The sequence below is a fragment of the Sus scrofa genome, chromosome 8, assembly GCF_000003025.6.
Source record: "Sus scrofa isolate TJ Tabasco breed Duroc chromosome 8, Sscrofa11.1, whole genome shotgun sequence".
Classification (NCBI taxonomy): domain Eukaryota; kingdom Metazoa; phylum Chordata; class Mammalia; order Artiodactyla; family Suidae; genus Sus; species Sus scrofa.
Window position 1 is genome coordinate 80,594,438 of NC_010450.4, and position 20,271 is coordinate 80,614,708.

The 20,271-nt window shown below is 41.9% G+C and overlaps 1 protein-coding gene across 4 annotated transcripts in view; it reads left to right on the forward strand.

Moving 5' to 3' along the window:
- The window catches only part of NR3C2 (nuclear receptor subfamily 3 group C member 2), a 365,879-nt gene that overhangs the window by 291,266 nt on the left and 54,342 nt on the right, over nt 1-20,271 (forward strand). For all 4 annotated transcript variants that reach the window (XM_021100657.1, XM_013978843.2, XM_013978840.2 and 1 more), the window contains exons 5-6: nt 2,379-2,729; nt 3,946-4,090. In XM_021100657.1, the coding sequence (XP_020956316.1) occupies nt 2,379-2,729; nt 3,946-4,090 (496 nt within the window). The remainder of the gene's footprint in view (nt 1-2,378; nt 2,730-3,945; nt 4,091-20,271) is intronic.

Here is a 20,271-nt window from a genome sequence, read left to right on the forward strand (position 1 = left end):
TAGCCCTACTTGCTGTTTAATTTGTATCCTGCGAATCCCTCATGCATGTTAGAACTAAGTAGAAGGTGTCTGTTTCTTCAAGAATTTTAAAATAAATTCTTCAATACAATGGAAGACCCTAAAATTGCAGAGTAACTTATCACCACAGCTCCAAGCTCCACTTGACACTTCTGAGCTCTCTTTATCCTTTAACAATTTATCCATGCATCCCCATTTAACAATTTACCCATCTTCCCCATTATTTATCCATCTACCCATCAACCCCACCCACCTGCCATCCGGCCCCCAGCCCCCGCATTCACCTCTCAATTCTCCCACCTCCCCAGTCTTTCCTTTCCCATATCTATTGTAAGAGTCCTCAAAAAGAAATGTGAAAGAAAAGCAGTTGCTATTAATGTTTATGTGGATTCTTTAATTAAGATGCACACATTCGTTATTGTCTAAAATGTGACGCTTTTAGGGGTAAACTTACTGGTAATTATGCTGGGAAGCAAGCACAAACCAGGACTTTTCTGGGTCAATCAGAATGTGGTCCCTTGTACATACATCCTCCTAAAGATCTAAAGTGGTATCGCTGTGCAGAGGTATTTTTTTTAGTTCTAGGCTATGTGATATGTGAGATGCTTATTTACATTAAAAATATAGACTAGGAGAGGTTTTTAAAGATTGCATTTGTAATGGTGTAACTTGCACATGATTTCTTTAATAGCATTAATTCCTGTACATTTACTAGTTAGGGCTCCAGTTTGGAATCCTCCAGATACTTGTTTCCTTCCATTCTGTTGCCATGCTTTGGCATTGATTGTGGCCCCCTTTAGTCAGTAGAAATTTTAAATCACTGTGTGTGGGCATCGCATTTACCAGGGTACCCCCGTGGGGTCTGTGAAAGGGAAGGAACACCCACTCTTTCTGTCTCAGCAGTTCACAGTAGAAGCAGGGATATTGGTCTGAGGGCATCTGTACAAAATCACTACTCTGCCTTAGCAAGTGGTTGCACAGGACTGTGCCAGAAAGAGTTAGTGCTGGAGAAGCACCAAAGGAGAACAAGTAAAGGGCCCGGGAAAGCAGAAGGGAGCAGAGGAGTTCCCATTGTGGCTCAGCAGGTTAAGAGCCCAACATAGGGTCCATGAGTATTCGGGTTTGATCCCTGAGCTTGCTCAGTGGCTTAAAGATCCGGCATTGCCATGGGCTGTGGTGTAGGCTGAAGATGCAGCTTGGGTCCCGAGTTGCTGTGGTTTCGGCGCAGGCCAGCAGCTGTGGCTCCAATTTGACCCCTAGCCCAGGAATTTCCATATGCTGTCGTATGGCCCTACAAAGAAAAAAAGGAAATACAGAAGAAGGGAGCAGAGACAGCGCTAATAAACTCAATCAGGCCAGTCTAGCCCTCATTGCCAACTCTTTGGTGGATAATAGGTGGGAATTATTGGTGTACATAAGATTTAATTGAGGCATATATAACTTATTAGTATATGAAGCAATTTACCCTTCTCTGAGCTCTTTATTTTACACATAGGAGCTGTGTGACCTTGGACAGATTTCTCTACCCTCTGGTCTCAGTTACCTTATTATAAGATGAGACTCATAATAATACCTAGTCATAATATTAACATGGTTAATATATACAAAGCATTTAGGACAGTGTCTGGTATCAGAAAAACAACGAAAGGATATTAAGCTACTAGCATAACAAGACATCTTTAGAGAAAAAGGATGTTTTACTCCATAGAAGTCAATTTCATTATAGTTTACCTCATGTAAAGGATCACAAACATAATCTTTTTTAACTCTTTTTGTGGTGCCATTTATTATTTATGTATTCATTTTATCAAGATAGTAATCAACATACAGCACGGTATAATTTTTAAGTGCATAGTGTGAGAGTGCCCATTGTGGTTCAGCGGGTTAAGAATCCAACTAGTATCCATGAGGATACAGTTTCAATCCCTGGCTTTACTCAGTGGGTTAAGGATGTGGCATTGCAGTGAACTGAGGTGTAGGTCACGATGAGAGTCAGATTCCACATTGCTGTGGCTGTGGTATAGGCCAGCAATTGCAGCTCCGCTTCAGCCCCGAGCCTGGGAACCTCCGCATGCCACGGGTGCGGCCCTAAAAAGAATTTTTTTTTTTTAAACATGTGTACGATATTATGATTTGACTTACATACATTATTGAAATGATTATCACAGTAAATTTAGTGACCATTCAGCATCTCATGAGGATACAAAATTAAATATTTTTTTGCTTGCAGTGAGAACTCAGGATTTACAACTTTGTAAATAACATACAGAAATGCTGCCCTTTACATGATATGGATCATGCCAGACATAATCATAATGGGCCCTTATTGTTTTTGTTTTTGTTTTTTTTTCTTTTCACAGCTCGAAAGTCCAAGAAGTTAGGAAAGTTGAAAGGGATCCACGAGGAACAGTCCCAGCAGCAACAGCCCCCCCCTCCCCCCCCACCCCCCCAGAGCCCAGAGGAGGGGACGACATACATCGCTCCCGCAAAAGAGCCCTCGGTCAACTCGGCGCTGGTCCCTCAGCTCTCCACAATTTCACGCGCGCTCACGCCTTCCCCGTCTATGGTCCTCGAAACCATCGAACCCGAAATTGTGTACGCAGGCTATGACAGCTCAAAACCAGATACAGCCGAAAATCTGCTCTCCACCCTAAACCGCTTAGCAGGCAAACAGATGATCCAGGTCGTGAAGTGGGCAAAGGTACTTCCAGGTAGGACGGCCTCTGCTTTCAGGCTCTGCGTCCTGAGCTAGGCGAGTCAGGGCAGCGACTGCACCAGGTGCCACAGTGCAAGTAACTTGGCTCTCTGTTCAGTCCTGACACCCAGTTTTCCACCCAAGGCCAAGGTAATCAAGTGTGTAGAAAAAACTCTGGGGAATGTGCTCATGTCTCTTGAGTTAAGAGTTAGGAGTTCGAGTGTGCACATAGCATAAATAGTCCTTATGTTGAGGCCTGAAATGGAAAGTTTCATCCCAGTAAGATTAATAAGGTAAAGCACATTCTGTTTGTGGAAGCACAGACTGAGCCCATTCTGAGCAACTCATAAGCAGGGCAAACTGAAGCCTGGTCTTTCTAGAAATAGCATCTTAGGTCCAATACCTTCTAAATTGTCCTTGAAATTCCTGTTCTGGCCATTTTTGTGCTGCTGGATTTTATTAATAAGGCCCCTATTAATCTGTGGTAATATTATCACTTAGAATTACAGTTGCAGGGTCTCAGTTGCTTAATCCAGAGCAATTTCTTAGATGACCTGTGGTCAATGAGCAGCCATAAGGAAAAAGATTAGGGAAAGCTTTGGGAGAGTAGCTTGCCCAGGTGAAACTATATAAACGAAAGAATGGCCTGGTGCATGCTGGGGATTCAGAGGGTGAGAAAAGAAACAAAACAAGAGCTTGAGGCCCAGAAAGGAAGGCCATGGGCAAAAGGAAGACAAGTGTCCGGAATGCTTATTCTGCCTCCAAAGTTGGTTGAAGCTTCGTGTTACACCAGACAAGGGGAAGCAAGGAGAAGTACTTTCTGCAACCACTGCAAACTCATGAGAACTAAAGTCTTCCACCTGTATTGCAGATATTTAGGAGCTGACAGTCACTCAGTTATCCTTTATTTGAAAACTATTGATTGTGAGTAGGCTGAAGTAAGTCGTACAGCTCAACACCACTTCATTCAGTCTAACAGAGGGTCATAGGCCACCATCCCCAGGGAAACTCCCAGGAGCATCTCAGTTTTCTTTCCCCTGGAGCATTTAGGGTGAATTGAACATGAAACATTGCACAGAGCCAGGCCCACGATAGGTGCTTTATAAATCACTGTGGAATTGATTTGCGTCACTTAGAGAAACAGGGTTGTGTGGGGTTGGCTTAAGAAGCTTCTTCCTGAAATGTACTTAAATGCTAAGTGTATTTCTGTGATTAATTGTTCTGTTCTTCAGGATTTAAAAACTTGCCTCTCGAGGACCAAATTACCCTAATCCAGTATTCTTGGATGTGTCTGTCATCATTTGCCTTGAGCTGGAGATCGTACAAACATACGAACAGCCAGTTTCTCTATTTTGCACCAGACCTAGTCTTTAATGAGTAAGTACCTATTAATTAGCCTTCATAAAATAAGCTGAAGTTATTCGTTATGCTTTTTTTTTAAATGATTCCTAAACAGCTGTCTGTTTGTGAAAGACTCCACTGATACACATTTTAGGAGTTGAAAATCTGGAGTTCCTATTGTGGCTCAGTGGAAACGAATCTGACTAGTATCCATGAGAATGTGGGTTCAATCCCTGGCCTCCTTGGTGGGTTAAGGATCTGGCGTTGCCATGAGCTGTGGTGTAGGTCTCAGATGTAGCTAGGATCCTGTGTTGCTATGGCTATAGCATAGGCCAGCAGCTATAGCTCCAGTTCAACCCCTCGCCTGGAAACTTCCATATGCTGCACGTATGGCCCTAAAAAGCCAAAAAAAAAAAAAAGAAAGAAAGAAAAAAGAAAAGGAAAAAAGAAAAATCTATCAGTTGAGAACTTAAAAATTACTTTTTACAAAATTACAGTGCACATGTCTGAGTATGTATAAATCAGTGTAGGTAGATCTCATATAATATTATGTGAGAATTGTCCCAAAGAAAAATGATTCATTTGGCTCCCAAAACTTGGTTGGTACAAAGCCGCAATTAATCCAAAACAGTCTCTTTTGGTATCTACTCTGGTTGGGAAGACTGTCGTATTTCTAGGAAATGTGAATGTATAAAGTGCCAGGTTTTGAGCGCATTCATATAATGATTCTTTTGTTAACAGTATACAGCTGCTCAGTGTGTTTTCATGACAATCATAATTACCCCTCTTTGCAGTCATAAAAGAAGCCAAACTCTTCTTCAGTAGTGAGACATTTTTCGTAGTAGGATGCTTCTAAAGAAGATGGAAAGAATTATAATAGCTTTTTCTCTGGCCGTGAGTTCCTCTCTGTGTTAACTTTCCCTTTTCATATTGTTTGCATTTGACATGAGCACCTTTCTTTGTGATTGTTGGGTCAAGAAATACTTTAAAAGGAACATTTGAATTATGACAGAAATGACAGCTGTATCCTAACAGATGGCTGTCCCTTGAGATATCAAAATAGGGGTTTTCATCATGGAAGGAAGCAGATGAGAAATAGATGGGCAGTGGAAGATGGAAAAGGTGAAAAGTGTCCATTTGGTGCCAAGATGCCTAAATTGTCCTGGTAGCAGTTTCCTGGGAGTTACCTTCCCCCCTTGGCATGGTGGACCTTGGAGGCAGTTTCATTCCAGGGCAGATTAGGAACATCAGCTGTTGGCTCTTGGGCTGACCCTTCTTTTGGCAGATAATCAGAAGGAATAACCTACTGCTGAATAAATTTGCACCAAAAGCATGAAGTGAGGCCAAACAACTGACAGGCACATTTTAATTTACCTATTTTCCACAGTCATCATCTGATATTATTAAATAATAAGCCTGTTTTTAAATATAGTCTGTAAACCCAAACACATTAAGGAGGGTCTTTATTTTAAGAGGAAGTGTGGGTAAATAAGAATCCACCATCCAGGAGTTCCCGTCGTGGCTCAGTGGTTAACGAATCTGACTAGGAACAATGAGGTTGCAGGTTCGATCCCTGGCCTCGCTCCGTGGGTTAAGGATCTGACATGGCTGTGGCGTAGGCTGGCAGCTACAGCTCCAATTAGACCCCCTAGCCTGGGAACGTCCATATGCTGCAGGTGGTGGCCCTAAGAAGACAAAAAAAAAAAAAAAAAAACCAGAATCTACCATCCAGCATGGGCTCCTTTAGATTTTGTTTTAACAGAAGATTCAAGTGACCCATTTAATCCTTTTCTTTTCTTTTAAGAATCTCTTTTATGGCTGAAGTAATTAGTAATCCTGGACCAAAAATACTGTGAATTTAAGGAGTTTGAAAGGAAGAGTGATTTGAGTGGGATTTTAACTTATTAACTTTATATTGATATATCATTACCAAACAGTAGTTGTAATGACAGCCTTACTACTAAGCTCTCATATAGTTTTAAAATTTTTTTATTAGAGTGTAGTTTAATCTTTTTTTTTTTTTTTTGGTCTTTTGTCTTTTTTGTTGTTGTTGTTGTTATTGTTGCTATTTCTTGGGCCGCTCCCACGGCATATGGAGGTTCCCAGGCTAGGGGTCCAATCGGAGCTGTAGCCACCGGCCTACGCCAGAGCCACAGCAACTCGGGATCCGAGCCGCGTCTGCAACCTACACCACAGCTCACGGCAACGCCGGATTGTTAACCCACTGAGCAAGAGCAGGGACCGAACCCGCAACCTCATGGTTCCTAGTCGGATTCGTTAACCACTGCGCCACGACGGGAACTCCAGAGTGTAGTTTAATCTTATTCAGTGACTCTGTTGACTCTTTGTCATCAAATAGGTACAATATAAAATTTTCCATTTTAACCATTTCTCGTGCACCATTCTGTAGCCTTAATTGCACTGACACTGCTGTGCCACCATCAGCACTATCCATCTGCAGTACTTGGTTCATCATCCCAAACAGAACCTCTGGATCAGTTTAGCAGTAACTCCACATCCTCCTTGTCCCCAAACCTCTGATAACCTCTGATCTATGAATTTGCCTATTCTATTTCATATAAATGAAACCATATAATATGCGTCCTTTTTTTTTCTATCTTATTTCACTTAGCATAATGTTTTCAGGGTTCACCCTTATTATAGCATGTATCAGAATCTCATTTCATGGCTGAATACTATTCCATTGTACATGTATAGACTTGACCTCATTGTTCCCAGATTCCATACTTGTGAATTGGCCTGCAGCTGCATTTATCTGTAATCCAAAAGTCAGTACTTGCAGCGCAAAGAGGCAGTATACTTAAGTCACCCAGCCTGTATGTTTCATCTGGGATTCTGCCTTCTCCTGTCAGCTCAGCTCTCATGCTCTTAATAAGTATACTTTCTGTGGTCTAGTGAGTGCCAACTTTCTTGCGTTGCTGTGCTTTCTGCTGGTGATTTCACTCTTTAAAATTACCCGCAAGCAGTGCTGACAGGCACTCTATTCCTAAGTGCAAGAAGGCTATGATGTGCCTTAGGGAAAAAATACAGGTGTTAGGTAAGCGTCTTTCAGACACAAGTGACAGTGCTGCTGGTTGTGAGTTCAGTGTTAATGGATCAACAATGTATGTTAATAAGGGTCTTTAAACAAAACATACATAAAACAAGATTGTGTCTACATCAGCCAGTGACAATGTTGTGATCAGGAACCCTGATGAACCTCAACCTGTATGTCCCCTCAGAGGAGCAGCTGTTGAGCTAATTCAGTGTCTGCAACAACTTTATATACTTTGACTACCGTGGTTACTTTTACCAAATAAAGAGAATTGACCACATTTTGTTTATACATTTGCAGACTTGGGGTGTTTCTGCCTCTGGTTATTGTGAATGATACTGCTCTATATGTATATATTACATTTGTATATAATTATCTGTTTGCATCTAAGTACGTGTTTGAGTCCCTGCTTTTATTGCTTTTGGGTCTGTACCTAGGAATGGAATTACTGGGGCATATGGTTAAGTCTGCATGTAACTTTGGAGGAGCCATTGAACTGCTTTCCACAGCAGTTGCACAGTTTTACATTCCCACAAGCAATGTGCAAGTTAAAAGAGTAACAAGATAATAAGGGTTCCAATTTCACCACATCCTTGCTAAAACTTATTTTCTGAGTTTTTGTTTTTTGTTTTGTTTTTTGTTTTTTTTCATTTTTTAAATAGCTATGCTAGTCCGGTAAAGTATTTGCGGGATTTTTGTGTCAAGTAACAAAATATCTTTGTCGTATGGCACTGTAAATTTAATGTCTACAGATGTTATTTGCTACATTTATATCTTGTAGCACAATTGTCATTGTAGTAGTTAGCCCTTCTGTCACATTACATAATTGCCATTTCTTTTTGGTGTGGTGAGAATAATTAAGATTTAGTCTCTTGACCAATTTGTTGATTAAAATACAGTATTGTTATCTATGTTTACTATACTGTGCATTTGATTGCCACAACTTATTTGTCTACTAGTTGCAACTCTGTCCCTTTAAGCAACCTGCCCCCACGTCCCCCACCCACCAGCCCCTGGCAGCCACAATTCTGCTCTCTGTTTGGATGTTTTAGATTCCATGTATAAATGGTATCATGCAATATTTGTCTTTCCCTGCCTGACTTATCTCTTGATAGATGCAAAGTGCTATCATTGTGTTTTTGATTTACACTTCCTTAATGACTGATGATGTTGGGCCTCTTTTCATAACTTGTTGGCCATTTATATAGCTTATTTTTTTTTTTTTTGGTCATTTTGCCTTTTTCTAGGGCTGCATATGGAGGTTCCCAGGCTAGAGGTTGAATTGGAGCTGTAGCTGCCAAGCCTATGCCAGAGCCACAGCAACACGGGATCCGAGCCGCGTCTGCAACCTACACCACAGCTCATGGCAACGCTGGATCCTTAACCCACTGAGTGAGGCCAGGGATCAAACCTGCAACCTCATGGTTCTTAGTTGGATTCGTTAACCACTGAGGCACGAAAGGAACTCCTTGTATAGCTTCTTTGAAGAAATGTCCATTCCAGTCCTTTCCCATGTTTATTTAGGTTGTTTGTCTTTTTGTCCTCAGGTTGTAGGAGTTTTTATTGTATTTTGGAATATTAAACCCTTATCAGATTTCTCCCATTCTGTGGGTTGTCTTTTCACTCTCTTGATAGTATCCTGTGATGTGCTTTTTAAATAAGGTTTTCCATTTTAATGAAGTCCAGTTCATCTGTTTTTGTTGTTGGTACTGATACTTTTGGTGTCACCCATTAATTTTTAATTGTGTGTAAACATCCAAGTGTACAGGTTTCAAAGTGCAAAATCGTAAGAATCCTCTTTAACAAGTGGAACTTAGGAGAAAGCACCTGTTTTTTTTTTTTATTTTTTATTTTTTGCTCTTTAAGGCTGCACCCCATGGCCTATGGAGGCTCCCAGGCCAGGGGTCCAATCGGAGCTACAGCTGCCTGCCTACGCCACATCCACACCAACTCAGATCCAAGTCATGTCTGTGACCTACACCACAGCTCACGGCAATGCCAGATCCTTAACCCACTGAGCGAGGCCAGGGATCAAACACACAACCTCATGGTTCCTAGTCAGATTCACTTCCGCTGTGCCATTATGGGAACTCCAGTACCTTATGTTTGAAGCCTGGGAAAATTAATGTCATTGAAGGGTTTTAGAAATAAACAGGAAGTAAGAACCCCCCCAAAAAAAAGAAAAATTAAAAAGGTCACATAAGATCCATGTATTTGTCTAGTAAATACTGACATAAAATGGAAACCCAAAAACCCTACTTGTGTTATAAGTAGTTAAATAATATGATATAATTATTAGAATGAGCGTCTGTCCTCTATTCTTAACCCCAGTTTAGACTTAAGTTTTTTCTCATCTAGAAAGAGTGGTACAGAGCTGCATTTTTCAGAGGGAGAGGGGAGACCTATTCCCATTAAACATTTAGAAATGACATAAAGCCTTTTGATAAAATCTCACCAATGAATAGAGCTTGTGTGTTGTCCCTCCATCCCAGGGTACTGTTACAGGACCTGTGTTTTGTAGGGAAACAAATTAGTTGCAGAGGATGGGCTGCAACTAAAGTTTAATCTCTTTTGCATCCTTCATCCTGTATTTATTGAGGAGATGTTTACTAACTGCTGTCAATTCTTTGAGCAGTGATTTTAGCATAGTGAAAAATATTTATATCCTATCTCATGGACCTTATAGTTGAACAGAAGAGACAGAAATTATCAAAAAAATCCTAAAATGATTATCATGATAAGTATTGAAAGAAGAGGAGTTCCCTTTGTGGCTCAGAGGTAATGAACCCAAGTAGCATCCATGAGGGTGTGGGTTCCATCCCTGGCCTCGCTCAGTGGGCTAAGGATCCAGCATTGCCATGAGCTGTGGTGTAGGTGGCAGCTGAGGCTCAGATCTCATGTTGCTGTAGCTGTGGTGTAGGCCGGCAGTGACAGCTCCCATTCAACCCCTAGCCTAGGAATTTCCATATGCAGCAGGTGCAGCCCTAAAAAGGAAAAAAAAAAAAAAATATATATATATATATATATATATATGCAAAAAGAAAGAAGAGTGCTTTGCTAGCAATTAATTGGAGGTATTGGACTAGACAGGGAAGGTTTCCCTGGAATGGGTTCAGCTAGTGACATCCAGGGGGAGGAAATAGAGGAGGAGGAGAGCTGACCTAGGCTGAGGAACATAAAAGGATGAAGTTGCTGGTAAAGAAGTGGGATGTGCGAGCATATTGTTTTCACCATCAGAGGAGTTGCTTTATTTAAAATGGTGACAAAAACTTGGACCGTTGATCATTTTTGTTTGCTTTCAGACGTGAAGCAGATCTGAAAATCCCCAAAGGTCTTATCCTTCAGCTGTGTACTGGCTTTATTGGAGTTGGAGGGAAGACGGGAAGTAGGGATAATTAAGGAAAACACTCTTTCTGATTTTCATTAAACACTGGGGTGAAGCCATGAGTTAATACTTTAAATTAGAATAGAACTTTTCCTATTATAAATGCAAAACTTTTCAAATATGTATTAAATGATTCATTATTCAATTTTACCTTGAAACAGCTTATCACATATGGCTCCAGATCACTGCCAGTATACGAATTTCTTATCAAGTTCAGTACACATATTAAAACTCCCATTTACGCCTGTAATGAAATTTCTTCAATTTTTTGGAATTTCTGAAACGAAGGTTGAGTATTACACCCTTTTAAGCCTCTGCCAATATTTTAGAATCAAAAGTATATTATTATTTTTTTAATTTTTTATGAAGGTATAGTTAATTTACAGTGTACCAATTTCTACTGTACGGCAAAGTGATTCATATATATACATTCTTTTTTATGTTCTTTCCCATCATGGTCTGTCCCTGGAGATTGGATATCGCTGCCTGTGCTGTGCAGTAGGACTTCATTTTCTATCCTTTCTAAATGTAATAGCTTGTATCTACTAACCCCAAACTCCCCGTCCACCCCTCCCCCTTGACCAAAGCATATTTAAAAGCATGTTTATATTGTTTCAAGTCAGAGCCCAATTTTAAAAAGCTATTACATTTAGGATGGATAAGCAATGAGGTCCTGCTGTACTGCACAGAGAACGATATCCAGTCTCTTGGACTAGACCATGATGGAAGAGAACATGAGAAAAAGAATGTGTGTATGAGACTGGGTCACTGTGCTGTACAGAAGAAATTGACTCAACACTGTAAATCGACTATACTCTAATAAAAACTAAGTTTAATTTTTTTAAAAGAAAAAAAAATTCAGTTTTAAAAATGTATTTGAGGTGATCTTTTGCTGTCCTTGTAGTTCTGAACCTCTTACTATTTGGGTTCAGAGACTGTTGGTAAGAGAGAGGGAGAGTTTAGGTCTTCCTGACACTGTCTGAGTGCCTCTAGTGCCAGTTCAGGGTGACCTCAGGGGAACATGTTTGCTTGCTCAGGAGGGAGGGAAGGGCAGCTCAGCCCACACTGGCTTTGTGTTCAGTGCTGGTTGTACTGGCAGCACCAGTAGAAAAGTTCAGGACTCCATTATCAGTCGTTTCAGGCCATGTTTTCCGGGAGCGCAGCCTGTCGGTGTTGTGTCCCCTCTGGCTGTCACCACGCTGCCATCATCCAGCTGTCCTTAGGAGGAGCTCACCCCAGGCCACTTTGCCCGTGGGACAGTTCACTTAAGGTCCCCCTGCACCTAAGGTCCTAAAGCTCCAGCTGTTGCGCGTTCCAGGCCACATCCCTGCTGTCCGGGCTGGGATCAGTGCGTCCTCAGGGAGCCCACGGGGGGTGGAGGGAGCATTCGACAGGCCCCACCCTCGCCTCCCCAGGGGCCTGCTTGATATTCCTGAGCCACAGGAAATGACTTCTGTGCCGGGACCCTGGCTCCACCAGGGTAAGGACCCGTGACAGACACGGGGCAGGGGTGCTGATGAGGGGGCCAGGGGCGCGGGGGAACCTGGTTCAGCATCCTCTTCACTCCCGCAGTTTGCTGCCGGCCCCTCTGTCCCCTGCCTCGCTTTCCCTCTTTGGTTCCCTTAGTTCTGCTTTCAGATGGGATTTCTTACCTCCCTCTGCTCACTGGGACCCTGAACTGTGTGCTTTCTGTAGTTTATAACCCCCGGCCACCCCTGTTCCCCTCTCCCCTCCCCCGTTCCTCGTGGCCTGCCCTCCTCACTCCCCGTCCACCTCCCACCTCTTCCTCTTTGCTTCCTTCCTCCCCCCAACCCCCACCCCTGTCTCTGTCTCTCATTCTGTCTCTCTCCATCTCTCTCTCTGTCTCACACACACCTCCAAACAGCACCTAAATAGAAAATGGGCATTCTTGGTCTGCAAAGGGCAGAAACACTGAAAAGTGGAAATTTCTTTTGCACAAAAGTAGTTATAAAGGACATCTTGCCACCCGAAGGAGGCCAGGCAGGGAGGACTTGGGGGAGGGGGGCATGTGCAGTGGGGCCTGAGGAGGTTTTATAAGCTACACACAAGAAAGAATCATTCAGTCGTGTAGAGGGAGCAGAGCAAAGTTAAGTGCTCAAGTGAGAAATGCTTTCTTTTTCTCCTTTTTTTTTTTTTTGCTTTGCTTTTTAGGGCCACACCCGCAGCATATGGAGGTTCCCAGGCTAGGGATTGAATTGGATCTACAGCTGCCGGCCACAGCCACAGCTACAGCAATGCTAGATCCAAGCTGAGTCTGTGACCTACGCCACAGCTCAGGGCAACGCCAGATCCTTAGCCCACCAAGTGAGGCCAGGGATCGGACCTGAATTGTCATGGATACTGGTCCAGTTCATTACCACTGAGCCACAATGGGAACTCCTTCTCTCCCTTTTTAAAAAATATTTCTTCCCCTTTATCAACCTAGCATGTTGATGCCAGGCAGAGTTGGAATCCAAAGTTACTTCCAGATATTTCAGCAGAGTAAATGAGAGAAGGGAAGTTCTTGCAGGTGGGCGTTCAAACCCTGCCTCTCATTCTGGACCACTCTGGGGAGGAGGAGACAAGTGCTGTCCCCACAGTGCATCAATTGGACACATATCTCTCGGGCAACTTGAATACACCAAGCACTGTTCCAGGTGCTGGGAGTTCAACAGTAAACAAAACCTGGGGCTGAGGCTCTAGTGGCAGGTGGGTGGAAAGGTGGGAAAAGTGAAAGCCGAGTCATGAAGAAATCCCACCTGCCACATCCCCAGGGAGTGTGACTCAGGTAACATACATCATCCTCTTTTGCAGGACCTTTTTTGGTAGGACCACACACACAAAAAAAGTGGTATTGAAAATAGTAAGATGCAGTCTGAGAGCTCTCTCGGAGGATTTGCCAGCGCCCTTGGTTAGCCCCATGGATGACCTCTTGGTGCTTTAAAGAGTCCAAGGTCATTCTCTCTCTCTTTTTTTTTTTTTCATTTTTTAAAGTTTTTTTCTTTTTCTTTATTTTTTCCCATTTAAAAAAATTTTATTGAAGTAGAGTTGTTTACACGTTGTGATCATTTTTGCTGTACAACAAAGTGATTCAGTTACACATCTACACACATCCATTCTTTTTCAGATCCTTTTTCATGTAGATTATCACAGAATATTGATTGGGTAGAGTTCCCTGTGCAGTACAGCAGGTCTCCATTGGCCAGTCATTCAGTATACCCCAGTGTGCATGTGCCGATCTCAAATCGCCAGTTCACCCCTCCCCCCACCCCATCTGTGTCCTTTGGTAACCGTAAGTTTGTGTACAAAGTCTATGAGTCTGTGTCTGTTCTGCAATAAGTTCATTCACCAGTAAAGGCAAACATTAGTAAAGGTAGGAAATCATCCACATACAAATATGCCACCAAAACCAGCAATTGTGAGAAGAGGAAGGTACAAATGCAGGATCCTGGAAATGCATTTGCAATTAAGAGATCAGCAACTTAAGGCAATCTTGTGTGTGTACATATAGACTCCTATATCAAAACCTCATGGTTACCACAAACCAAAAATCTACAATAGACGCAATTCAAACACAACACTAAACATAGTCATCAAACCCCAAGAGAAGAGAACAAAAGGTGAGAAAAAAGACCAAGCGATAAAGGGCTGGAGAAAATCAACAAAAACAAATCCAAAACAATTAACAAAAGGGCAATAAGAACATACATATCAATAATTACCTTAAATGTAAATGGACTAAATGCTCTAACCACATGGCCGAATGCATGCAAAAAACAAGACCCATATATATGCTGTATAAAAAAGATGTGTGGAAGTTATATTCCACACAATGGAATATTACTCACCCATAAAAAATGAATAAAATAATGCCATTTGCAGCAACATGGATGGGACCTAGAGATTATTATACTAAGTGAAGTTAGTGAAAAACGAACATCATATGTTTTCACTTACATATGGAATATTAAAAAAGATACAAATGAACTTTTTTTTTTTTGGCTTTTTAGGGCTGCACCCACAGCATTTGGAGGTTCCCAGGCTAGGGGTCGAATCAAAACTGTAGCTGCTGGCCTACACCTCAGCCACAGCAACACAGGATCCTTAACCCACTGAGCAAGGCCAGGGATCCAACCTGCATCCTCATGGATGCTAGTCAGATTTGTTTCTGCTGACCCATGACAACTGAGGTATAGTTGATTTACACTGTCGTGATAATTTCTGCTGTCCAACAAAGTGATTCAGTTATACGTGCTTTTTCAGATTCCCAAGGTCATGCTTGCCTCAGGCCCATCACACTTGCTGTTGGCCCTGTGCAGGCCGTTGGTGTTTTCTCATCTTGTCTCAGCTCAAAATATTCCTATTCAGACAGATTTTGCTCCATCACCAGACCTAGAGGAGACCCCTCCCCCTCCCCCCTACCCAGTCCTTCTTGTCGCATGTTTATTTTCTCCAGAGCAAGTCCCCTGACCCTGTAACTTAGGCTCAAGGGGGTGAGGAAGCTGGCTTCTGTGGTTCTCCTTTGCATGGCCAGCACCTGCGATACTGTCTGGCATTAGTAAATACTCAGTAAACTAATTAATTTCAACATGCTCTTTTCAACATTATTTCCTGCTGCTCCCCCTCGTCAGCTCTGGGCCAGGCAATTCAATCTTCCCCTTCCCTTCATCCTGTCTTTCCATGGCTGTGCCTCTGCTCCTAATGTTTTCTTCCCTCTGGCCGCCCCCCGCCCCCCCTTCCCCCTCCACCAAGCCTGACATGAAGGATGTTTCCTCTCTGATCACTTCTTTTACCATCAAAGTCAAGAGTGACTTCTTCCCACAAACCTGTTTGTTTTTTGTTTTTTGTTTTTTGACCTATATCAGTTTTTTCATTATCAGTCCTTTGGGGATTTTTGCACTTTTTTTTTTAATTTTTCATTTTTTTATAATGATTTTTATTTTTTCCATTATAGCTGGTTTACAGTGTTCTGTCAATTTTGTACAATACAGCAAGGTGACCCAGTTCACACATACACATATACATTCTTTTTTCTCACATTGTCATGCTCCATCTTAAGTGACTAGATACAGGTCTCAGTGCTACACAACAGGATCTCATTGCTTTTATCCATTCCAAAGGCAATAGTCTGCATGTTTTAATCCAAAATTCCCAGTCCATCCCACTCCCTCCCCCTCCCCTTTTTGTGCTTTGTATATACATTTTTATTCCAGATATACTGTGAACTAGAATACAAGGTGTATTTTTAATTATTTTTCTTAATATCTAGCAAAATGCTTTCTACGTAATTGGCACTCAGTGACAGTTTTTTGGGTTTATTAATGGGTCGTCTTTCCAGTACAAGGGTCAAAAACAAGTTTCCTGGTGTGAGGTGACACCACAGTGATTTTGGGGCTTGATGTGAAGGATTTACATCAAAAGGATTTGTTAGCTTAATATAAGGGATTTCTCTTTTCAAGTTTTCCTTCAAGAGCACTGCTGGAGGTTAATATTTCTTGTGTTGTGTTTCTTGTGGTATAGCTGAGAAATTTTCGAAGCAGTTAATGAAGCTGGGTAATTGCCAGTATAGTATGAAATTAAAGCAAAACAAATAGGAGACTGCAAGTGGACTGACCTGTTTAAGCTATTTATAAGTGTATTGGAATCACAGAGTTGTAATGATGCAAGAAATATGTCCCAGCTTTATTCTATCTAGAGGGAGCTATTTTTTTGTTGTTCTTTTATTTTTTATTTAAATTTTTTTTATTGGAATATAGTTGACTTTTACAGTGCTGTGTTAGTTTCAGGTGTACAACAAGTGAATCGGTTATACACACACATATATCAATTCCTTTTCAGATTCTTTTCCAACCTGGGTTATTACAAAATATTGAGTTGATTCTCTGTGCTATACAGTAGATCCTTATTACTCATCTGTTTTATATACAGTAGTGTGTATATATTAATCCCAACCTCCTAATTTATCCCTCCCCCGCCCATGTTTATCTTTGGCAGCCATAGGCTGGTTTGTAAATTTTTGTTTCTGTTTTGTAAGTTCTTTTGTATCATTCCTTATTAAATTGTACAAATTAATGATTTTGTATGCTATTTGTCTTTCTCTCTCTTACTTCACTTCGTATGATTACCTCTAGGTCCATCCATGTTACTGCAAATGGCACTATTTCATGTTTTTTTATGGCTGAGTAATATTCCATTGTGTATATGTACCACATCTTCTTTATCCATTCCTCTGTTGATGGTCATTTAGGTTGCTTCCAAGTATTGGCTATTGTAAATAGTGCTGCAATGAACATTGGGGTACATGTGTCTTTTCGAATTAGGGTTTTCTCTGGATAGATGACCAGAAATGGGATTGTGGAACCATATGGTAGTTCTGTATTTAGTTTAAGGAGCTGCCGTACTGACCTACATAGTGGTTACACTAGTTTACATTCCTACCAACAGTGGAGGAGAGCTCTCGAGGGAGCTGTTTTTCGTTTTGAATAAAGACAAAACTAGTTTAAGATCATCTGTTATGTTTAAAAGGCTTACTGTGGCTAATATTAGCATGTTGTTCTTTATTTTCAGTTAATACACTCATGGACTTTGGTCTCTTCAGCCCAAAACACTCTCCTTTTCAATATAAAATAAAATCACTGGAGTGAATTTCTTTATTGAAAAATGGATGGAGAACAATGAGTTTTGATACAGTGATTATACTGCAAGATGGGGCAGGTGGCAGCGAATGTAATAATCAATTAACAAAGCTAAGGAGGGCTCCAGGCTTTGTCCCTTGACACAGGCCATAAGACACAAAGATGGTAGTTTGGGGTGGCCCTCTGCATTGAAGGAGGACAAAACACTTGCTGTGTCTTGATATATAACATATTTTCTGTACTTGTATTTTCAGATGCTTCTAAAACCCAATCTGAGCCACGCGATTGGCCATTTTTGTTGTACCACATTGAGAGATGATTTTAGTTTTCTGTCCTTCACTTCCACCCATGAAACCCCAAGCTGATTTAATAGGGTTGTGTTTCTGGAGGGCCCCGAAGAGGTTATTTAATTTTTCTTAAGTTGTGAGCTTGATAATCGTCTTCTGAAAGAAATAAGTGGAGAAGGGAGAGGAACCAAAAAAAGATGGTCATGTTTGGAGACCCTCGGCCTCCTTAGTTAAAGCTCATCTGTCTCTTTGGGTCATTAGCGCTGCAACAGAAATGCTGCCCCAGCTTTGTCTAGCTGGGCCCATCTTCTGTTCCTCTCCACCTAGATATAGATGCTGCCTCAATAGAATCAATGGAATGAGTACTTTATAAACTCCCAATTCCCTTTGTGCTATAGGCATGATACCCCTCTTGGTTTTAGGCACCTGGAGGCTTCTGTAACAAAACCCCATAGGGGGATGATTTCAACAAGAGATGTCTATTCCTCACAGTGCTGGAGGATGGAAGTCCAAGCTCAGGATGCCAGCATGGTTGCTCCTGGGAAGGTCTTCTTCATGGCCTGCTGAGGAAGGGCTGTCTTCTCACTACCCTCACGTGGTAGAAGGAGGATGCTCTGGTGTCACTGCTGCTTCTGAGAAGGGCACTAATCCCATCACGGGGGCTCCACCCTCATGACCTCATCTAACCCCAGTTACCTTTCCCAAATCTCACTTTCTGATGCCATCACATTGGGGTTAGAGCATCACCACATGAATGGGGTGACACGTTCAGTCCATTACACTCTCCATTATATGGATACTAGAGGGCAAAGATTTAATCAAGTAGTTTAGAGGGGAATTTGAAGGATTATGAGCTGATGCTGAAAGCTTGTGAAAGGCATCATGCTATATGCTGTCTCCCACACGTTATCCTATTGCATCCTTATAGTCCTGTGATATGGGATTTTATCACCCCGCTTTCAAAGATGGCTCCAAGTTTTGAGCCGAGATGTCTCTGCATCCAAAACTCAGAATTTTTCAGATGTATCAAGACTTGAACCGTGACCCCGGAACTTGATTTTTCAAGCAGTTACACAGAGCGGACCTTTGGCTCTAATATTGGTTTCATTAGGTGGTTTCAGAGACTACATAGTTAGAACTTTGACCTATCAATCATATCTCATCTTTCATCTTTTATTTGTCTTTAAAATGGGTGCGAATATGTCCAATGGATACAGAACACAAATGGAACAGAAGATATTCTTAGAAAAAGTGGAACTTTGGTTCCATGTGTAAGTTAATCCTCCAAATCTGTTTCTTTCTTTTCCGATGGCATGCCAATATTTAAGAGCTCCACTGTTGAAGACCTAGGGCTCGGTCCCTAACTTTGCTGAGAAGGAGCTCAATCTTGTCGATCTTGTCCAGTGAGTGAGTAAACGTCACTAGACCCTTGACCCTTCTGCAGAATGAGAGAACCGAACCAGGTCAGTGGTTCACAAGGTTGTTGTTCTCAGGACCCCCTTTATGCTCTTAAGAGAATCGAGGACCCCAAAGAGTTTTTGTTTATGTAAGCTATGTTTGTTGGTATTTAGCTGTATTAGAGATTAAAACAAATTTTTAGAAATACTGATTTCTTGATTCCTTTTAAAATAGCAATAACCTTGGAGTTCCTGTTGTAGCTCAGCAAGTTAAGAACCTGTCATAGTGTCCATGAGGATGCAGGTTTGATTCCTGGCCTCAGTGGATTAAGGATCTGGCATTGCTGTGGCTGTGGTGTAGGCTGGCAGCTACAGCTCCAATTTGACCTCTAGCCTGGGAACTTCTATATGCTGCTCCATATGCTGCAGGTGCAGCCATAAATACAAAAACAAAACAAAGAAAAAAACCCCAATAAGCTGTTACATATTATATAAATAATGTGACGTAAATATAACAGCATAAATATTTTATGAGAAAGAGCTCTTTTTCCCCAAATGCACAAAACAATTAGTAGAGTGGCATTGTTTTGCCATTTTGTAAGTTCCTTCTGTATGAATTGCATTCTCTTATCTGCTTCTCACATCCACTCTGTTGAAATAGGTTGTTTGGTGGAGTTCCCATCGTGGTGCAGCAGTTAATGAATCTGACTAGGAACCATGAGGTTGCGGGTTCGATCCCTGGCCTTGCTCAGTGGGTTAAGGATTGAGCATTGCCGTGAGCTGTGGTGTAGGTCACAGACGCGGCTAGGATCTGGTGTTGCTGTGGCTGTGGTGTAAGCTGGCAGCTGTAGCTCCAGTGAGACTGGTAGCCTGGGAACTTCCAAATGCCGCAAGTGTGGCCCTAAAAAGCAGAAAAAAAAAAAAAAAGTTGTTTGGTGGAAACATAGGAAAAAGCTTCAGTTTCACCCAAATGTGTATTCAGAAGAGGAACCTCACAGACTTCTGGAAAGGGTCCTGGCAGCACCCCTGTGTCCTTAGACCACATTTTGAGAACATCAGGTCTGGGTGATCTTTAAAACCCAGCACAGACAGTGATTCAGCCTGGCTTTCAGGAAGCTTCTCTCGAGATCCAGACCTGTTTCCTCCTTTGCTAATCTGCATTTCCAGGGAGGCAGAGCTCAGCAGAAAAAAATCTCTGGACTGCAAAGGCTCTGTCTCTCCAGTAGCAGGGCACTCACGGGGCCTGCTGTGTGCCAATAGCTCCATTTGGTGCTTTTATAGGATCACAGATTTATAGACAAGCCTCTTCTAAAACAGGCACAATTATCACAGTTTTGTAAACAGTGCAGCTACCTCAGGCAGAGAGCAGTTCATTAGATGCTCCCAGATCACACAGCCCTGGAGAGGTGGTCTTCAGCTAGGAGCCCAGGTCCTCCCTGAAAGCTCATGCTGTTTTCA